Raw genomic sequence first — 21,919 nt, 5'->3', positions numbered from 1 at the left:
AGGTTGAAAGTACTGTTGAACTGGAAAATAATCAAAGGTATTTACAGGTAAATTTATATAATATAAGACCATGCAAAGATTTTATAGGACACCAGTTAGATTGAAAAGATTTGGTTTCAAGTTTGTTCTTCTATGTTGGAAGTGTTAAGATAAGATACTTTGATGCATTGTCTTGATTTGGAAGAAGTGTGCCGCTTTGTCAGAGATTGTGTTTAGTTTGGGATAACGAATCAATCCCATTTTCCCATCCTAGTTCTTTTTGCTTATTGATTTTCACACTTGAGATTTACTGTAAGTCAAAATTCCTTTTTCTAACATGTGCTTTAATACTATCTGTCTTTATTAGTCTTTACAGTGTAAACACCATTTTTGCATTTGTTGTTTTTAACATTGTAAAGTGATGTTTAGGGAGATTATTACATGATTTTGTAATGCGCTGAGAAAAAAACACATCAAATAACATGATTATATTACGTTAAAATAAAAATCTGTTTTTTGTGTGTATTTGAAAGAATAGATATTGAGCTTGATCATCTTTTTAACATTACACTGCTAATTTTCTTTGGAGGAAAAATAGACTGCATATGTCACTTGCAGGCTTACTAATAACTAATTTACCATTCATTCTTTTGTCAAAGTGAGCAAAACTAAAGGAAGAAGTGGCCATGTGTAGAACAGTCTGAATTATAGGTCAATATTTATTTGAAGTACTTTGAATTACATGCAATAACACACTACTAAACTGAGAGTTTCTCACTTGCTTTTGCCGCACTCCTGACGACGGAAATGGCTTTTCACGTAATAAACCATCAAGACAGCTTATTACATGAAAAATATCATAAGCTCACTATAAGAGCCCCCCCCCCCCCCCCCCCCCCCGTGGTAGTACAGACTTTCCACTCTCAGTGATAGTGCTTTTAACTGATAAATAAATTAAAAACAGCTTTTTCTTATGTCTTTTCAATAGTGCAATGTATACATAAATTACAAAGAACAAAAAATCTGTCCGTTGACATTGACTACCAACATTGTTACCCTTACACTGGTGCTCCATTTACATGAACTACCCACAGCGTTACCCTTACACTGGTGCTCCGTTTACATGAACTACCCACAGCGTTACCCTTACACTGGTGCTCCGTTTACATGAACTACCCACAGCGTTACCCTTACACTGGTGCTCCGTTTACATGAACTACCCACATTGTTACCCTTACACTGGTGCTCCGTTTATATGAACTGAGTATATGAGTGACTCATTAAAGTTGCATGATGCAATTGATAGTTCTATCAAAACAATGATTATGAATGGGTATGGAAGTACTTCAACAGCGTATGAGCAGGACTGGTCTGCTATACTTGTGCTGTTTCAGCATTGCAATTTCCCTGCTGTGAGACAAATAAAGGTTTTCTTATTCTTATTATTCTGAAACTTAATTTATTAAATTTTAAACAGCATTTAAAACTGGATTAAAGTGAATCATATAAAACATGAAAGATTTTATATTTCTAGTACTTTTTGTCCATTAATGAACAGGAACAAAGGTCTGTGTCTCCATGCAACGTGTCAGCTGCAGGCTGTTTCAGTTGCCTCTCTGACCCAACGATCCAGTATTACTGGACATATGAAGCCTTAAATCTAGTTTGATGTTTTCCAAAATAACTACATATCTACTTACTTGAGTCTTGACAGATCCAGTTAAACAATATAAACTGATTATCCCAGTGATAAGTTTACAGGTAGGGTATAGTCATTGGCAAATTACTGAGCCAAAAAAAACATTTTATGACTTTTAGCAATGTAAAGACAAATGAAAGGACCCATGAAATATTTAAATCTGGTCTTGAGTTTAAAAAAAAATCAGCATTTTTTTGGATTAAAGAAATGTTGTAATATCACAACCTGGGGTCTAACAGAGATGAATGGTTTTAGAAGCGCTATTTCTATTAAAATTAAAATGTGCCTTTACCTCTGTCTATATTTAAAGAAATACATTTATTTTGTTGGTTTGCATTACATAAAAACAGTTACTCTGTGGCCACCTATTATGCCACATGCATGATTCCCTGTGGGGGACACAGAGCAAACAGATGTCTACATTGAACACCTATTTTTACAGTCAATTTAAATATACTTGTCATAATCCACATCGTGATGCATTTTTTTCTTGACATGCATAACAGAAAAGGTAAAAAGAAGTGTGCTGCTTTGTCAGAGATTGTGTTTAGTTTGAGATAACAAATCAATCCCAATGTATCTGGAAGGAACTTCTCAGTTATCACAGTCCACAGATAAAATAATGGATCAATGTGATGGTCAACATGTCCTCCTGTGAAAGTATGCTTTATAAACCTAACAGAAGGCATAGGACTACTGCACCAGTTTCATAACCTTTTGGTCCTCTGTTACTTCAACAGTCAGTCAGCAAGATGTTACCTGACTTTTCCCATCCTAGTTCTTTTCGCTTATGGATTTTCACACTTGAGATTTACTGTAAGTCATAATTCCTTTTTCCAACATGTGCTTTAATAACTTTCTATCTTTATTAGTCTTTCTGTCAGTAAACACACTTTTTGTGTGTTTTAATCTTGTTTTTTAACATTGTTAAGTGATGCTTGCCATGATAATTTGATTTGTGGAAAGAGAAAAGTGCAAAACAAGAAAACATTAAGTATGGCCTGACTCTCTCTCCATTGTTTACTGTCTTTTAGCAAAACATTAACATTAACTTAAAAAGGCTAAACAAGACACAAAAATGGCAACAATTAATAAGACAGTCTCCATTGTTGACTCTCCTTGATTTCTGATGCACGGATTACATCATCAATGCGAACCCAGTGTGATTGCATCACCAGACACGCAGCTGTAGGGACAGAGGCCACATAGCTTGCCAGCAGGGGATCAGACATGGCCTTTTTGGCAATGGTAATGCCAAATGCCAATTGTTAGCGGGTCGACCCGGCTTTTAAAAAAAACAGTTAGACCCGCTAATTTCAGAGAAAAAGCAGCATAAGAGAGGAGTTAAGGTAGAAACTTGAGTATTATCTCTAATAAATCAATGAAGCAAATGAATCCCTGATCCACTTTCACACAAAGCCTTGTTGCTGGTCAGGAATGCTGAATACAAAAACAACCATGCCCATCCCCCTGGAGCACTTACAGGCTCTAATCTATCACCTTGACCTAAACAATGCAACCCCCCACTCATTTACATCAGGCCCACCGTCAGGTACATAGCTTTGAATAGAAAATCCCCAACAGCCACCTTCACACCTTTTCTTAAGACAAGGCAGGCGATTTAGTCTCCTGCTGCAAGCAGTAACTTGGGGAAAACACTCAGAAACAGTCAAATATTATTCAAAAACATATATTTGTTTTGTTCTGTTTTGTATAAAAATAGAAAAAACTGATAAAAGTTAGTATACCTGGCTACAGCTGCTGCTAAATGTAATGTAATTTGTGGTGTTATGTTTTTCACAATATGGCAATGATGTCACTACTTCCTGAAATAGAAAAAACCTAGAAAAAGAATTATCATAAGGCTGATTGAAACTCTGCGCTAAAAAAATTAAGAAACAACAGCACATGTTTGATTTGTTTAATCAAGTCTTGCTTCATGTAATCCCAAATTCCACAAGATATATTTGCCAACAACATGAAACAATAGATAACGTTCACATTACCAATCAAAAGTAGTACAACATTAAGTCCAACATTCACTTGGGGAAAACACTCAGAAACAGTCAAATATTATTCAAAAACATATATTTGTTTTGTTCTGTTTTGTATAAAAATAGAAAAAACTGATAAAAGTTAGTATACCTGGCTACAGCTGCTGCAGCAAAATTGGTCGGATCCACTTTGCTTTTCATCCACCGACGTCCTGCCCAGATAATCCGCTGTAGCAGCCTGTTTAACTATAGAGAAGCGTGATGTGACGGAGCTTCTGGGCTTCAGTAACACTGCACCACTCGCCGGCTGGATGTCCGGTATAAATAATCAGGTTTGAGGTGTTTACACTGGCAGGAATATATCCAATCTTTGTCACTTGAGGGCAACAATAGTGGCTATAGGCCACATTTGGAAACATAATCAAGGACCATTTAAAAATATATATTTGTTTTTGTTGTGGATGAAAATGGAGAAAAATAACTACTAAAATTTAGTATATTGCTATAAATACCAGAAACAATGCTTTCATGTCTTTAAAATATAGTTATGTTTATGTCAGTAAAGCTCTCTATTTATTTGCCTTTGGCCAGACTGTGAAGATGGCCAGTTGCTTTATTCTATAACATGGTTGACATGGCAGCCCTGAACAACCAAATTCACACTAGATGAACTCAAAAAACTTAAAAAAAGGAAGAAGTGCCAAGTCCAGCACCAGTGCAGAAAGAACCCTGCTACTGTTCGCTGTGTTCACTGCTATAAGTTTACAAGTGCAAAGAAGTGCGACGGGTGTGCCAGGTCTACTCAGACCTGAAAGAAAAAGCTTTGTGATGTCAAACACGCACACACAAACACTGCAAATACGTGTAAATATTGTTTGTTTTCTACAATGTTGTTTAAAAAACATCAATAAACCATCCAAAATAAGCACAGTTTCTATTTAGTATATTTTTCATTCTCTTATTTTCATGTCATTTACTAAATTTAACTCAACAAAAAAGATAAAGATGTGGTTATAAGCAATTCAAAATATTTACAGGAAAACACGAACATTCAAGCTTTCAAGAGGAAGATCAGAACTCAGAAGCAATGACATTACAGTTAGGGATTTCTACATAGACTTATTCTTTTTCTTGTTTTTTGGGAATACTGACCTGCTCTTCTATTGTAGAGATATATGCAATAAATAAAAAAAACATAAAAAATAATTGCTTATTGACTGTAATAAAGGGAACATATTAAATTAAATGTAATATTGATTATAGGGGATATCACCCAGTCATAATCATGGACCGTAGGAGTTGCGGTAGGCGCCCGTTTTTTATTTCTGATTTTCTGAAAGGTGGCAACCCTAAGTGGGAGTTTAATTTATGAAGAAAAAAAGAGTTAAAGAAAAGGTGCCATACAGAGAAAATTTACTACCTAGTGCTAAAAAAGATATCTGGAAAAATTAAGGGACATAGCGGGACTGGACTCTTATGAGCTCGAAAAATCAGAATGGGACAACAATCTAGACTGTCTATGTCCTGTCCTCCATGGAGATATTGTAAATTATTTAGTATTCAGAATAACTTATTAAACGTTGACAGAATTCCAAAACTACAAATCACTGAAAAGCTACAAGCAATTTTTCTAGGGGTTGGTATATGATATCCACATCTGCCAGCTGTGCTTCTGTGACATTATCATCCACGCGAAGATGAGATGAATGAATGAAACCTGCCTTAGCTAGCTACTAGTGCTAACAAGAAATATTCATAGGTTTATTTTCTTCTAAAGTTATTTGTTTTGTGCTGGTAGGGAGGCCATTCTGCGCCTCTTTGTAACTTCAGCACCTTTCGCTCCTTCATTTTTTCTCACATTAGGGATCTTGAAAAACCGTAATTTGTTCTTGTATTCACCCTCATGGGAGAGTGAATACCTGGAACACTCCTTTACACAACAATTTAATCCTGTCATATTGACTAAAGATCACTCAACTCAGCCCATCTCGACTCACAACCGCTATAACTCGACTCAGCCTGGGAGAGAGTGTATCGCAAACATGGCGGAAAGCCGGCCAGGGGGGTGGGGCAATGCGCTGTGACGACAACTCCTCAAGCTTTATACTGGTCAGACCACATTCCAGGCCAGGAGGATAAAATGAACCCTCTGTAGTCCCGCCAGTGTTATTTTGGACTGTCCAGACTTGCAGAGTTTCCCCACTCAGAGTTCACTTGTCCTTGGTGGAATTTGGAAGTCATTTAAGAGACAGAAAATCTTCTATACAAGATGAGGTAAGATGTTCATTGTAAATGTTTTTATCCTCACAAAAAGTGATTTACAAGTGTTGACCATTTAGAGTATAAAAATGTTGATAGCTAGTCACCCCATTTACTTAAAGTGCTGCAATGAAAATGTCTATTGTGGTAACAAACTTCCCTACTTCATAATCCTTTTTTCTTTTCATTTCTTTCCAGGAAAGTCAAATCAGTTGTTCAAGTTGTTCCTCCTAAACAAAGAGATGCACAGTCAAGCAGAACATTCACACAGCAGAAGAAAGGTACAGTTGTGGACATTAATTTTGAATGTGTTTCATCCTGAAAGTAAAAAACAAAGTTTCAGTAGCTGAAGAGCTGTCGCTAGTTTATATCATGACCATTTGTTGAAATTTGTCATTAATCTTTTAGGTGTAAATTATGTTTTTGTAAATTATGATGCTACTCCTGAATGAGAAATGAAACACTATAACTATCATGAGCATCACACACTACCTTTCAAGTATATTCCAGTAAAACTTCTGTAACTTTTTATCCATTAACAGAAAACACAGTCTGGATTGTGGGTGACAGTTACATTCAACGCAGCAAAGACCGTGCAAGAGAGACCATCGGGACCAACCTTGGTGTATGCGCCCATATCAAGTGGTTTGGCAGGGGTGGCATGTGTTGGAACTCCCTACTTCACGTTTTCCACCAGTGTCTTGAAGGAAGAACTGCTCCAGATGTGCTGCTAATTCACTGTGGTGGCAATGACTTGGGTCATGTGAAAAGTGTGCTGCTTGTCAAAGCAATGAAGAAGGACCTGCATTACCTTCACAAAAACTTTCCCCAGATGAAGATTATGTTTTCTATTATCAACCAGAGATGTCATTGGAGGTATGGCCCCCATGGGAAGATGGAAAAAGCACGAAAGTTTGTCAATAGTGTTATGGATACTTTTGTTTTGGCTTGTAATGGGATAACTGTACATCATTCAGACATACTGTTTGACAAGCCAGGGCTATTTCTGAGAGACAAAGTTCATTTAACTGACAAGGGGCATGACATATTTTTAAGGGATATTGCCAAGGGTCTGAATGACATTTCCTTTTAAATGAATGTTGGACTTAATGTTGTACTACTTTTGATTGGTAATGCGAACGTTATCTATTGTTTCATGTTGTTGGCAAATATATCTTGTGGAATTTGGGATTACATGAAGCAAGACTTGATTAAACAAATCAAACATGTGCTGTTGTTTCTTAATTTTTTTAGCGCAGAGTTTCAATCAGCCTTATGATAATTCTTTTTCTTGGTTTTTTCTATTTCAGGAAGTAGTGACATCATTGCCATATTGTGAAAAACATAACACCACAAATTACATTACATTTAGCAGCAGCTGTAGCCAGGTATACTAACTTTTATCAGTTTTTTCTATTTTTATACAAAACAGAACAAAACAAATATATGTTTTTGAATAATATTTGACTGTTTCTGAGTGTTTTCCCCAAGTTACTGCTTGCAGCAGGAGACTAAATCGCCTGCCTTGTCTTAAGAAAAGGTGTGAAGGTGGCTGTTGGGGATTTTCTATTCAAAGCTATGTACCTGACGGTGGGCCTGATGTAAATGAGTGGGGGGTTGCATTGTTTAGGTCAAGGTGATAGATTAGAGCCTGTAAGTGCTCCAGGGGGATGGGCATGGTTGTTTTTGTATTCAGCATTCCTGACCAGCAACAAGGCTTTGTGTGAAAGTGGATCAGGGATTCATTTGCTTCATTGATTTATTAGAGATAATACTCAAGTTTCTACCTTAACTCCTCTCTTATGCTGCTTTTTCTCTGAAATTAGCGGGTCTAACTGTTTTTTTTAAAAGCCGGGTCGACCCGCTAACAATTGGCATTTGGCATTACCATTGCCAAAAAGGCCATGTCTGATCCCCTGCTGGCAAGCTATGTGGCCTCTGTCCCTACAGCTGCGTGTCTGGTGATGCAATCACACTGGGTTCGCATTGATGATGTAATCCGTGCATCAGAAATCAAGGAGAGTCAACAATGGAGACTGTCTTATTAATTGTTGCCATTTTTGTGTCTTGTTTAGCCTTTTTAAGTTAATGTTAATGTTTTGCTAAAAGACAGTAAACAATGGAGAGAGAGTCAGGCCATACTTAATGTTTTCTTGTTTTGCACTTTTCTCTTTCCACAAATCAAATTATCATGGCAAGCATCACTTAACAATGTTAAAAAACAAGATTAAAACACACAAAAAGTGTGTTTACTGACAGAAAGACTAATAAAGATAGAAAGTTATTAAAGCACATGTTGGAAAAAGGAATTATGACTTACAGTAAATCTCAAGTGTGAAAATCCATAAGCGAAAAGAACTAGGATGGGAAAAGTCAGGTAACATCTTGCTGACTGACTGTTGAAGTAACAGAGGACCAAAAGGTTATGAAACTGGTGCAGTAGTCCTATGCCTTCTGTTAGGTTTATAAAGCATACTTTCACAGGAGGACATGTTGACCATCACATTGATCCATTATTTTACCTGTGGACTGTGATAACTGAGAAGTTCCTTCCAGATACATTGGGATTGATTTGTTATCTCAAACTAAACACAATCTCTGACAAAGCGGCACACTTCTTTTTACCTTTTCTGTTATGCATGTCAAGAAAAAAATGCATCACGATGTGGATTATGACAAGTATATTTAAATTGACTGTAAAAATAGGTGTTCAATGTAGACATCTGTTTGCTCTGTGTCCCCCACAGGGAATCATGCATGTGGCATAATAGGTGGCCACAGAGTAACTGTTTTTATGTAATGCAAACCAACAAAATAAATGTATTTCTTTAAATATAGACAGAGGTAAAGGCACATTTTAATTTTAATAGAAATAGCGCTTCTAAAACCATTCATCTCTGTTAGACCCCAGGTTGTGATATTACAACATTTCTTTAATCCAAAAAAATGCTGATTTTTTTTTAAACTCAAGACCAGATTTAAATATTTCATGGGTCCTTTCATTTGTCTTTACATTGCTAAAAGTCATAAAATGTTTTTTTTGGCTCAGTAATTTGCCAATGACTATACCCTACCTGTTCTAGAATGCGCCGCTAGGTGGCAGCAGCAATTGTAGTAGCTCTGTTTTTAACTTATGATTTTTTTGCAATATAGCCGTCTTTTTTAAGATATCAGCTGTCAATCTGTGTCTGTTCGGGTAGATTTTTTCGCGCTGGTCAGAGGCTGTGCTATACGGGAGATTTTTCTGAATATTTTTTCTTTTTGCAAGACTTGTTATTGTGAGTCTCCATGGCAACGAGACTTGTTTACCATCGGGATCAACTGATAAAACTCTCCAAACTCAAGATTATCAGTGAAACAACACTTCAAATCCCAACGGAGTTGAAAAGAAAGAGAAGAGGATGCAGGGCAGGAGCGAGGCAGAGAGAAAAACGGTGGCGATTCAAACCGTTTCTTCCAACGGTTGTTATGGGAAACGTGAGATCGCTAGTTAACAAAATTGATGAACTTCAGGTGCTAACCAGGTCTCTTAAAGAATACAGAGAGTGCAGTATTATGTGCTTCACTGAGACATGGCTGCATGAACACATCCCAGACTGTAATGCGTCTGTACACGGCTTCAGGACGGTCCGTGCAGACCGCAATAAACAACTCAGCGGGAAGCTGAAGGGAGGTGGAATTGCGGTGCTGGTAAACCAGCGCTGGTGTCATCCTGAACATGTCACTGTTAAAGAGAAAATCTGCAATAGAGACATTGAACTGCTAGCTGTGAGTCTCCGCCCGTATTATTTACCCAGAGAGTTCACATGCGTTATTCTGGTAGCGGTATATATATTACCTGGTACCGCTCCAGACGCAGCCTGTGATGTCATTAACTCTGTAGTGGCCAGGCTTCAAACACAACATCCAAACGCATTTGTGGCGATCTCTGGAGATTTTAACAACATCTCCCTCTCTGCAACTCTACCAACTTTCCAACAGTTTGTCAGCTGCTCCACCAGAGAAAACAAAACGTTGGACTTATTTTATGCAAATATTAAAAATGCATACAGCTCCTTTGCCCTGCCACCTTTAGGAAGATCAGACCATAACCTAGTTCTTCTCTCCTCCTCCTACAAGCCCATCGTTCAGCAACAACCAGTCATTAGAAAGGCTATTAGAACCTGGTCTAATGAAGCTGAAGATGCTCTGAGAGGATGCTTCGAGGCTACAGACTGGAACGTCCTATGTGAACCTCATGGAGATGACATCAATGCCTTGACTGAGTGTGTGACAGATTATATTAACTTCTGTGTGGACAGCACCGTTCCAACAAGAACCGTGAGGTGCTTCCCCAATAACAAACCCTGGATCACCAGTGACCTGAAAAAGCTGCTGAACATCAAAAAGAAAGCTTTTAGGGATGGAGACAGGGAGTTATTGAAGTCCACACAAAAACAACTTAAAACACAAATGAAGAAGTGCAAGGAGGACTACAGGAAGAAGTTGGAAAGTAAGCTTCAGAAAAACAATGTGAGGGATGTGTGGTCAGGAATGAAGAAGATCACTGGCTTCGGGATAAAGGAGGATCAGACTGATGGAGGTCTGGACAGAGCGAATGAACTGAACATGTTCTTCAATAGGTTTAGCTCACCTCCTGCTTCAACCCCAACTAGCCACACACCCTCCATGAGCCCACAGCTTTCCTGTCACACCTCCACTCTGTCACCCTGCAGCTCAGTCAAGGACCTGGACACAACCTCATCTCCCTCCACATCAGGACTTCCTGAAACCTCCTCTGCCTCCACCTCCACTCTGTCTGTCTCCTGTAACCAAGTCATGCAACAACTGGTGAAACTGAACCAGAACAAGGCTGCAGGTCCAGATGGTGTCAGTCCCAGAGTTCTCAAGACCTGCTCAAAACAGCTATGTCCGATTCTCCAGCACCTGTTCAACACCAGCCTGAGCCAGAAAAGAATCCCGGTGCTGTGGAAAACATCCTGCCTTGTTCCAGTGCCTAAAAAACCACAACCAGCTGAACCAAAAGACTACAGACCAGTCGCCCTGACATCTCACGTCATGAAAGTCCTGGAGAGACTCTTACTGGCTCACCTCAGCAAGCAGGTGAACACCTTTCAGGACCCATTACAGTTTGCATACTGTAATGGGCTTGGGGTTGAAGATGCAATCATATACCTGCTTCAGAGAGCCCACTCTCATCTGGACCAGTCAGGCAGCACTTTGAGGGTCATGTTCTTTGATTTCTCAAGTGCTTTTAATACGATTCAGCCTGCTCTGCTGTGTGAGAAGCTGCAGAAATTCCAGGTGGATCCCTCCACAACCACCTGGATTTACGACTACCTCACAAACAGACCACAGTTTGTGAGACTGAAAGGTTGTGTGTCTGAAATGGTGGTCAGCTGCACTGGAACACCACAAGGGACTGTACTTTCACCATTTCTATTCACGCTGTACACCTCAGACTTCCAGTACAACTCTGAGTTCTGTCATCTGCAGAAATACTCTGATGACTCAGCAGTTGTTGGGTGTATCAGTGATGGACAAGAAGCAGAGTACAGAGAACTGGTCAATCAGTTTGTGAAATGGTGCGGTGACAATCATCTCATCTTGAATACCAAGAAAACAAAGGAGATGATTGTTGACTTCAGGAGGAACAAGAACACACATAGAAGTGTTTCCATCATGGGAGAGGAGGTGGAGGTGGTGGAGGAATACAAGTACCTTGGAGTTCAGCTGGACAACAGACTTGAGTGGAAAAGCAACACTGAGTACATTTACAAGAAAGGTCAGAGCAGACTCTACTTCTTAAGGAAGCTGAGATCTTTTAACGTCTGCACCAAAATGTTGCAAATGTTCTACAGGTCTGTTGTTGAAAGTGCAATCAGCTTTGCAGCAATCTGCTGGGGCAGCGGCATCAGAACCAGAGACTTGAAAAGAATTAACAAACTGATCAAGAAAGCTGGTTCTGTGCTTGGAGTAACTCTGGAGCCGCTGGAGTTGATCATCAAAAAAAGAATTCTGTACAAGCTGACGAAGATAATGGAAGATCCTTCACACCCTCTACACAACGCCGTGACGAAACAACAGAGTGTGTTCAGTGGGAGGCTTGTTCAAGTCCGATGCAAGACAGAGAGATACAGAAGATCCTTCCTTCCAGCAGCTATCAGGCTGAAGAACAAAGCCCTTAATTAATTAATGTGATTGTTTTACTTTACTAAAAAAAAAAAAAAAAAAAAAAAAAGTTACTACTACTACAATATTGAATTTCCCTTTGGGATTAATAAAGTATTTTTCATTCATTCATTCATTAAACTTATCACTGGGATAATCAGTTTATATTGTTTAACTGGATCTGTCAAGACTCAAGTAAGTAGATATGTAGTTATTTTGGAAAACATCAAACTAGATTTAAGGCTTCATATGTCCAGTAATACTGGATCGTTGGGTCAGAGAGGCAACTGAAACAGCCTGCAGCTGACACGTTGCATGCACAGCAAATTCAGGAGTGCTAATTCAACTCTCATGGAGTTAAATTTAACAATTTTAAAGTGTCATATATGGTCCACTCTACAAATAGTTAAAATGACACTTTTGAAAGTGTTAAAGAGTTCACACTGTGACAGAGTTGAAATAACACTGTCAGTAGTTAAAATGTAACACTCTCAGTGTTACATTTATGTAGCACTAGTGTGTAGTGTAATAGGTTAACACTGTGAGTGTATTTTTGTAACACTATATAAAGTTAAAATTGTTTAACACCATAGAGAGTGTTATTTAAATCTTTTTATAATCATGCATTTTAAGTGAGTTGAATAATTTAAGAACAATGCATGCCCTTGGAATTAAAATAAAAACAAAACCACTCAGAAGTTTCAGTTGAAATCAACCTGTATTTCAAACAAGCATACCACATTAAAAACAGCACTGGCTTTGCAAAACAGGTCAGACAATATGACAATATGGTACAATATACATTTTGTCACACACTTCATTTGAAAACTGTTTGTCATAGGGTCTGTAATAAATCAGTTCCTTAACTCGAATAACACAGAATGAATCTGCTTTCTCCTCAATACAGTATGCATTAAAGTGATCATCAAAATAAAGAGTTTCCACACCACAGGTCAAAATGAGAGGTTGCTCATCATGTAAAATAATGTTGGTGACCTTTTTGAAAACAGGAATTTCCATTTCTGTTCCAGTACAAACAAACATTCCAGTCTGATACTCCGTTCCATAATTCTTCACCCAATTAGTGGTTGACACTTCACAATATGCGTTTACATTTAACACAGAACATAAAGCCTCACCGCCTACCAAGCTATTAATGATTTCTTTCTTCACTGGACCAAACTCAAATCTCTGAAAATCAAAATTCTCCCAGTGATAAGCAAGGTGTCTCTGGTGTTGTTTGACCAATGCTTTTGTAATATTTTTAAAATTTTTCACTGATCTTTTGAAAAAGTTATGTTTGGCCTCAAACCTCATACACCATACATGGAGGAGTGGACCTATTTTTCGAATACAACGTGGATAATGCAACATAAAATGATGCTTTGGAATCAATCTTTTAAGTGGAAACAAAACTGTAAACAGCTTGTGGTGGTCGTAAATCAAGTGCTTTAAATAGAATGTCATACCACGAGTTACAATGGGTGAAAAAACAATATTTACAATCTGAATCAAGAGGAGGAGCAGATTCCAGTGGCAGTTGTTTCTTTCCACAACATCACCAAAAATAAGAGGAACATTTCTCACAAGACACCATGACTGTATAGCATTTAGTCCAAGATCCTTGCTAGCTTCATCCATTTTCAAACCACTTGGTCTGTTTTTTCTCTCAGTATAACCATAGTTGAAACTTTGGATCCTCTGTGACAATGTTTCCAAAGACACATACTTCTGGCTGACAAGGTATTGAAAAACTAATTTTAGTTCGTACTGCACTACACCTTCAAGCAAATCGTGCATTATGTCGACTGCAAAGTTATCAGAGGTGTGGAAAAACTGTAGTGTATTGAGCAGGCATGTCTTTTTGACACCAAATGCTGAAACCAACATAGGATTTTCCTGCAGAGCTGCACAATGTTCTGCATGGATTTCTTTTGTACGAAAAATCATGCCAGGGTTATCTTCAGTAAAGACAGACTGTGACTCTTCCTTACATGTCAAACAGAATCTACAGAAATACGTGGCACTGAAAGACTCAACAAAACCAAACAATCCGTGCAAACCTAGATTGTCACCTGTTATTTGTATAACAGAACCAAGCAATGGCAAATCTGAGAAAGGAACCTCAATTCCTTGTGTTTCGAGTGTCTTAAGATCATCCACTAGAGGCTTCAGAATGTCATCAAATCCATAAGTCTTCAGATCTTGTGCGTGAAATAGGGCTATAACATGTATATTCATCAGTACAGAATTGTATTTTGGCGGCAGGTTTCTCAGTATAAAGTAAATACAACCAAGCTTGTGAATCCCTTTTTTGGAACCCAAAGGATTTGCAGTCTCAAAGTCATCATAATAAAGCTGAATCTGCAATGCATGTTTTTTCTGGGAAAACAAAATATTACTTTGGAAATATGAGCCATCACATATGTCTTTATAAATGCCCTCTTCATGTTGTTTGACTTGTAAGAAACTTTCACATAAATCTGTGTTCTTGAACATAGACTTGAGTGTTCCTAGGATGGGTACATAAACAAACTTATCTGTTACAGGGACCTGACTGTATAGCCCTGTTGTTTTATCTCTACGCATGTCAAACCGTACCCCAAGAACATACTCGATGGGTTCAACAATTTCCCACTTTGCCTCAAAGAACCTCTGTCTTTTTATCCTTGTGTTCAAAGTTGAAAAGGGATTTTCTAGGTGATCAAAACACTCCTCCACCTTTTTTTCCAAATCCATGCCTTGAATTTCTGAAGTACAGCTGAGAACTGCCTCTTTAGCTTGCTTCTGAATATCATTTACAAGTTCCTCCATGGATCCAACCATTGCTTGTACTGTGCTCTCAGCAACACCAGATGCTTGCAACTGTGCCACAACAGAAGCACACAGGTTCAACATGTGATTATTGTCAACAGAGAGCTGGGTAGTTGTTGCAGACTCTGTTCCGACAGCCTGTGAAGTTGACGGCTCACCAACTTCATCCTGAGTGTCCACAGTGTCACCACTATTAGTCAGAGCAATATCTTTGTGGAAATTAAGAAGGTGCTTCTTAAAACCTGAAAAAGTACAAAATGATGAGTAACATCCCGGTTGTCCACATTTCAAACGTAGTGTTTTTCCGGGATATAAACCATGTTGGTGTCTTAAATGCTGGCAAAGCAATGCAGAACTTTTGTGGTATGCCTTACAAATGGAACAGATAAACATATTTCTGGCCACGGATCTTCAAGTGTCACAAGTGTCTTGCAAAAGTCTTGCTCTGATCTCCTTGACTCTGGGACTTTCCTTGGCACTTCCCACGTCAATGTTGAACACTGTGGTTTGGATGAATGTATAGAAGTTGTGGAGGGAATCATGGTAGTTGATGCTGAAGGTGAAGTGTGCTTTAAAGAGCTCGTCGAAAGCTGCCAGAGATGTCTGTGCCTTGCAAGGGATTGCCTTGTGATCCATGATGACATAGTATCTTTGGATGCTGCTCTTATTTTCACCGACACAGAGGAGGAATGGCTGTCCTGGCTCCACACCAGCAAGGAAAGTTTCAACACTGGCTCCCATCTACAACAAAATTATCAATAAGAATCATTTGAAAATAATTAAAACATAAAACTGCTACAATCAAAAGACTAATTGTGCCAGTAAAAAAGTTTTTCTAAATAAGTAAGCTCATCAGAGTAACCGCAAAAGAACAAAAGAAAAGCATACCTGAAGATATTTCACAACATGGTCAACAGCTTGACATGAGCTCATTTTCACACTCTTCTTGTGGCCTTTAGAGGTGGGGGGAAGCAAGTGAACCAAGAGCAGAACACTTGAAAGGTCACTATCCCAGCCTAGGGAAAAACAGGATAAATATCAGATATTCACATAAATCATTCAGATAATTTAAAGAAACGTACGAGTAAAACTTACCCAAACCACTGGAGTCTTGCTGCATGGACAAGAGGTTCTCAATGTGCTCATTGGAAGTCATGTTCTTGCAGTCAGCCAGGATCCTAGCTTTGAAAAATGTGGGCCATCTTGCCAAAAATCTTCCAGACACTTCCTCTCCAAACATTTGTATGAAATCTTGTTCGATCTACGGAAGAACATACATTTTCATACTTGTGTAATTTAAAGATTATACCCTAAATAAGACAGTTCACTGAAAAAAAAATTTCTTACCAAGCCTGGGATGTCAAGAAATCTTGGGAAGACATCCAAGACCGTTAAAGAGGACCTCTGATCTTGCACCAGCGACTGGCGGTACTGAAATGTGGCCCTCATCTTCTCTTTGATTGTTGATACATCAGTTGAATGTTTCAAAAACGATACTGCTTCATGACATTCATCACCGAGCAGCTGCTTATCATGGGTGAGAAACTCCCTCCTTCTCTTCGGACTATCTTGATGGACAGTGTTGGTGGAGGATCTCCGGGACTGAGCTGCAGAGTTGCGCTGAACAGTCTTTAACCTCCAGGCCAGGTATCCAGATCCACTCTGTGGGTCATAGAAGTGTTCCTGCAAAATTAAAAACAATACATTGTGTAACAAGATCAAAACATATCAGTACTTAAGTTACCATACAAGGTTATCATTTACAAACTCACATATCCATTGTCTGAGTATGGATCTCTGAGGCTTGGAAATAGAGAGATGATACCCAAAGCATATTTCCTTCGGACAGAGACTGGTGGGATTCTCCTGAAAGATAAACATGGCTGATGAACATTATATTTGCTTTTACTGTTACATTTACATCTTACTTTATTAGCTTCAGTGAGTTACATAATATGACAAATGATTTGCTTTTGTTTTAGTCCTGTATTTTTTATTACAGCAAAAAAAAGAAAACACAAATTGTTTGTACTGTTAATATATTGCTCTTTATAATGAATACAGAATGATCTACAATGAGTGAGCACTTTCTTAAAGTAATGCAAAGTGCAAATACTTTTTAGTCTTACCCATGAATTTCAACCATGTCAGCCACAAGAAGATTTACCAACTTCCTCCGTGTGCTATCCTTCAACTTTTTTGTTTTTTCATATTCATCAAAAATGACTTGCCCCCCCGGTTTGGCTTGAAGAGCATTTCTCACCGTCTAAAAGAAAGAGTTATAAAATTAGCTGACATGTATCATCACATCCAACAATAAAACCACAATCTAACTCCACAATATCTTTGTGTATTATAGCGAATACAATTTGTAACAAAAATAGATGTGGCTGTATACCTCCTTGGCTGATTCCCATTCAGAATGGGTTCTTCTCCCTCCATTTTTCTCAAATATGACTGTTGCATCTGATGAATCAGAGGAAAAGGAGTCTCCAAACGCAGATGGAAATGAACTGACTGAAGTGGATGACTCAACTGAAGTCTTCGATGGATCAGGCTGAAGTAAAACTGTAAAGTAGTTTGAAAACATATACACACAATTATTTTTAGAAAGAAGAAGTTCTCCATAATATTCATGACTGATAATCTACTCGTCCCCTAACAAGGCTGAGTCTCACCTGTTGACCTTTCAGATGTCACTCTAACAGTAAGGTTGCCTGCTCGCAAAAGCTCCTCAAACACATCTGCATCCACATCTGTCCCTGATTCATCTGTCAGGTGCAACTCAGTCTCTAGTGGAAGATCTAGCTTTTGAATGACTAATAAAAACATATTTAAAGTAATAACAGATTATATTGTGAGCATTACCTCAAAATAGAAATTCCAAAAAGTATTTTTGAATTTGTCACAGTATATTACTATTTGGAAGCATATATACAAATCCATAAGATAAACATAAAATATCACATAAGTTCAACAGGAAATACACTAAGCACTCTGTTTACATTCTTGTCTGTGTGAAAAATGTTTCCAACCTTTCTGAAGAAATGTGTTGAAGTCCTCATAGCCTTCATTGGTCTGAGCCACTTTGACATACTTCTGGATTTCTCCAAATCTCACCTTCACCAGCATGATGCACTGTGAAGAAACAAATTAAAGTCTCCATAAATTTACATTAACGTTTCTGCATTTTTGTTGCTTTTCTATATGCTGGACTCTAGATGTAAAATTCCCAAGTAATTTCATCAATCTGAAATATGAACCTTGTCTTTAGCTCGTCTAGTTAATGTGTTAAACTGTGGATAGAGTGATGCTGAAACTATGAATCCCATATGAGCAGGGAGAGTCCTGCACACTTTCTCCACTGTTTAGCATAAATACGTTAGTGCTGTTGCTGGTCTGTGTCTCTAAGTGCAATGAGCCAGTTGACCCGGTTATTTATTTTATATGAAACGCGGTCCGTGATAGTGCAGGACTGTGAACGCGGCAGTGCACAGTCCTGGTGCACCTTGGTCAGCTGTTAAAGCTGTTCATTCATCCTGCATTAGTAGAAATGCGGACTTCACTACGTCCACCTCTCATGTCCGACCGACCATGCAACACTTTTCGCAAATCTCGAGGACAAAGTTGTGCCAGAGCAAAATTCCAGTCAATTTTGAATATCCAGACAGATGCATTTTCGGACGCTCTCAAAAAGAGAACATGTCCGGGTCAAACTCCCAAACGTGGCGGGGCTAATGCCTCCAGTTTAATCCGGACATTAACTAGCTAAAAACCTCTGACCAAAACATGGCCATTTGCATATCTTTACTGTCTCATCCTATATAAAATCAGACGCGTTGTATACTTACGTTACCGTAATTGTGCGTATTCATCCACACCATTATGCAAACTAAGTTTAAAATAAAAAATGCATAAAGCTATCAAGCTAACCTTAAACAGGGATTTTCTCGTCACAATGTCTACTGCAGACAAGACTCCGCCACTTCTAAATTAGCCTCTACTCCGCCTAGATTAAGTGAATTATTCGCACAGATCATAAAATTTGATAAACATGTCTTTACTTACACGAAGTTTGTCGAAAAGAGCCAGACGTCTTGGTCTGCTGTCTTCGCGGCGCGCTCCTCTTTGCTGGACACAGATCCGTTAGAAATCTAGAAGCTTCCGGTAGAAATTCAACTCTGTTTTGTGTTGGTTTTCAAAATCAACACTGAAAACAGTTACTTGGATTCAACTCACCAGATTAACACTAACTATTTTAAGCAATGACTCTCCCATAGGTTAATTTAAGTAAATGAGTGTTGGATTGACTCTGAATTTTTAACACACAACACCAACACTGGAAATTTAACACTTTTGATTTTGCTGTGTGGAGACACAGACCTTTGTTCCTGTTCATTAATGGACAAAAAGTACTAGAAATATAAAATCTTTCATGTTTTATATGATTCACTTTAATCCAGTTTTAAATGCTGTTTAAAATTTAATAAATTAAGTTTCAGAATAATAAGAATAAGAAAACCTTTATTTGTCTCACAGCAGGGAAATTGCAATGCTGAAACAGCACAAGTACAGCAGACCAGTCCTGCTCATACGCTGTTGAAGTACTTCCATACCCATTCATAATCATTGTTTTGATAGAACTATCAATTGCATCATGCAACTTTAATGAGTCACTCATATACTCAGTTCATATAAACGGAGCACCAGTGTAAGGGTAACAATGTGGGTAGTTCATGTAAACGGAGCACCAGTGTAAGGGTAACGCTGTGGGTAGTTCATGTAAACAGAGCACCAGTGTAAGGGTAACGCTGTGGGTAGTTCATGTAAACAGAGCACCAGTGTAAGGGTAACAATGTTGGTAGTCAATGTCAACGGACAGATTTTTTGTTCTTTGTAATTTATGTATACATTGCACTATTGAAAAGACATAAGAAAAAGCTGTTTTTAATTTATTTATCAGTTAAAAGCACTATCACTGAGAGTGGAAAGTCTGTACTACCACGGGGGGGGCTCTTATAGTGAGCTTATGATATTTTTCATGTAATAAGCTGTCTTGATGGTTTATTACGTGAAAAGCCATTTCCGTCGTCAGGAGTGCGGCAAAAGCAAGTGAGAAACTCTCAGTTTAGTAGTGTGTTATTGCATGTAATTCAAAGTACTTCAAATAAATATTGACCTATAATTCAGACTGTTCTACACATGGCCACTTCTTCCTTGAGTTTTGCTCACTTTGACAAAAGAATGAATGGTAAATTAGTTATTAGTAAGCCTGCAAGTGACATATGCAGTCTATTTTTCCTCCAAAAAAAATTAGCAGTGTAATGTTAAAAAGATGATCAAGCTCAATATCTATTCTTTCAAATACACACAAAAAACAGATTTTTATTTTAACGTAATATAATCATGTTATTTGATGTGTTTTTTTCTCAGCGCATTACAAAATCATGTAATAATCTCCCTAAACATCACTTTACAATGTTAAAAACAACAAATGCAAAAATGGTGTTTACACTGTAAAGACTAATAAAGACAGATAGTATTAAAGCACATGTTAGAAAAAGGAATTTTGACTTACAGTAAATCTCAAGTGTGAAAATCAATAAGCAAAAAGAACTAGGATGGGAAAATGGGATTGATTCGTTATCCCAAACTAAACACAATCTCTGACAAAGCGGCACACTTCTTCCAAATCAAGACAATGCATCAAAGTATCTTATCTTAACACTTCCAACATAGAAGAACAAACTTGAGACCAAATCTTTTCAATCTAACTGGTGTCCTATAAAATCTTTGCATGGTCTTATATTATATAAATTTACCTGTAAATACCTTTGATTATTTTCCAGTTCAACAGTACTTTCAACCTGTACTTTTACTTTTACCAGCATTTTTGTTCATACAAGTGTCTGCCCTTCTACTTAAGTAGAGAATGTGAGAACTTTTGACAGCTCTGATTTCCAGATTATAATTTTCCATTCAATTCTTATATGACATATTTAACCGCCATTATAAAGATTACTGTGTACATAATCATTCATTGTTTATTGTGCATTAAGTGCAAATGAATATGGCAGTAATACTATTAGTGATAGACCCTTAAAAGGAGTGGGTAGGAGTATGTACTTATTAGAATATGTATACAGTGGTTGTGCCATACCCTCCAATAAACTGGTGTCTTAGGTTAATTTCCTCTACAGTATATTAACTCAATCTGGAGTGTGTATGTCGTTCTATGCCATCTTAGTGGGGACTTGTGTCATTCTGTACCATCCAACAGTGGACCCCTGTCATTCCATATCAACCAAGTGGGGACCTTCTGACATGGCCCGATGGGCCACAGAACATATTTATGTAGAAGATCATGGAGGATTATTTACTACTCCACAACAGTGATCAAACAACAGAGTGTGCTCAGAGAGAGGCTTCTTCGGATCCGCTGTAAGACTGAAAAGTACAGAAGATCATTCCTGCCAGCAGCCATCACCCTACGGAACAAGACTTCTTTATCATTATAATTATCATTGTTGTTGTTTTATTGTCGTTAAAAAAAAAGGAGTGAGAGAGAAAAAATGACTACATTGTTGAATCTCCCTGTGGGATCAATAAAGTATTTTTCACTTCATATATATATATATATATATATATATATATATATACATATATGTGTGTGTGTGTGTATATGTATATACAGGGCTTGACATCAACTTTTTTGCTCACCAGTCACTGTGGCTAGTGGATTTCACTAGCCACAACTTCGCTGTTGAAAAATTACCTTCAATAATTATCAAACTAACTATGGTGCACTTAAGTTTACTAGAACAAGATTTACAACCTTTTTAAATCATTGCTTAAGTAGAAAAACAAGTGTCAGTACTCAGTCAATCTGACTGTTTAGTACATTTAAGTTTCATTCCCACATTTGTGGGAAAAAAGCACAAACTTTTTGGGAAAATCTGTGACTAAAGCATCAACTCTGGATAATTTCCATCAGGAACTGAAT

At 37.9% G+C, this 21,919-nt stretch overlaps 3 protein-coding genes across 3 annotated transcripts; 1 reads left to right on the top strand and 2 right to left on the bottom strand.

Moving 5' to 3' along the window:
- Window positions 1-5,792: 5,792 nt before the first annotated feature.
- Window positions 5,793-7,258, top strand: LOC121636124. The gene is made up of 3 exons (XM_041979426.1): window positions 5,793-5,946; window positions 6,130-6,212; window positions 6,474-7,258. The coding sequence occupies exons 1-3, from the start codon at window positions 5,942-5,944 to the stop codon at window positions 7,022-7,024; spliced, it is 639 nt and encodes a 212-aa protein (XP_041835360.1). The 5' UTR covers window positions 5,793-5,941; the 3' UTR covers window positions 7,025-7,258.
- Window positions 7,259-12,540: 5,282 nt separating this feature from the next.
- LOC121636120 lies at window positions 12,541-15,927 on the bottom strand. Its single transcript, XM_041979424.1, has 3 exons — window positions 15,805-15,927; window positions 14,097-15,657; window positions 12,541-12,545 (listed from the first exon to the last, which is right to left on the bottom strand). The coding sequence occupies exons 2-3, from the start codon at window positions 15,307-15,309 to the stop codon at window positions 12,541-12,543; spliced, it is 1,218 nt and encodes a 405-aa protein (XP_041835358.1). The 5' UTR covers window positions 15,310-15,657; window positions 15,805-15,927.
- Window positions 15,328-18,273, bottom strand: LOC121636119. Its single transcript, XM_041979423.1, has 9 exons — window positions 17,952-18,273; window positions 17,595-17,735; window positions 17,315-17,484; window positions 17,046-17,182; window positions 16,689-16,782; window positions 16,264-16,599; window positions 16,012-16,177; window positions 15,805-15,932; window positions 15,328-15,657 (listed from the first exon to the last, which is right to left on the bottom strand). Exons 1-9 carry the CDS (start codon window positions 18,046-18,048, stop codon window positions 15,328-15,330), a joined length of 1,599 nt encoding a protein of 532 aa, XP_041835357.1. The 5' UTR covers window positions 18,049-18,273.
- Window positions 18,274-21,919: the final 3,646 nt, after the last annotated feature.

Source organism: Melanotaenia boesemani, unplaced genomic scaffold (assembly GCF_017639745.1).
Source record: "Melanotaenia boesemani isolate fMelBoe1 unplaced genomic scaffold, fMelBoe1.pri scaffold_109_ctg1, whole genome shotgun sequence".
NCBI classification, from domain to species: domain Eukaryota; kingdom Metazoa; phylum Chordata; class Actinopteri; order Atheriniformes; family Melanotaeniidae; genus Melanotaenia; species Melanotaenia boesemani.
The sequence above is the reverse complement of the archived record's forward strand: the minus strand, read 5'-3'. Positions and strand labels throughout refer to the sequence as shown.

Bases quoted from the DNA above. Each gene is read 5' to 3' on its own strand.
- LOC121636120 (XM_041979424.1), bottom strand. From the start codon at position 15,309: ATGTTTATCTGTTCCATTTGTAAGGCATACCACAAAAGTTCTGCATTG.
- LOC121636124 (XM_041979426.1), top strand. The intron at 6,213-6,473 runs GTACAGTTGTGG...ATCCATTAACAG, and splicing joins ATTCACACAGCAGAAGAAAG to AAAACACAGTCTGGATTGTG.
- LOC121636119 (XM_041979423.1), bottom strand. From the start codon at position 18,048: ATGCTGGTGAAGGTGAGATTTGGAGAAATCCAGAAGTATGTCAAAGTG. The intron at 16,178-16,263 runs GTAAGAAATTTT...GTTCTTCCGTAG, and splicing joins TTCTTGACATCCCAGGCTTG to ATCGAACAAGATTTCATACA. The intron at 15,933-16,011 runs GTAAGTTTTACT...GTTTTTCCCTAG, and splicing joins GCAAGACTCCAGTGGTTTGG to GCTGGGATAGTGACCTTTCA.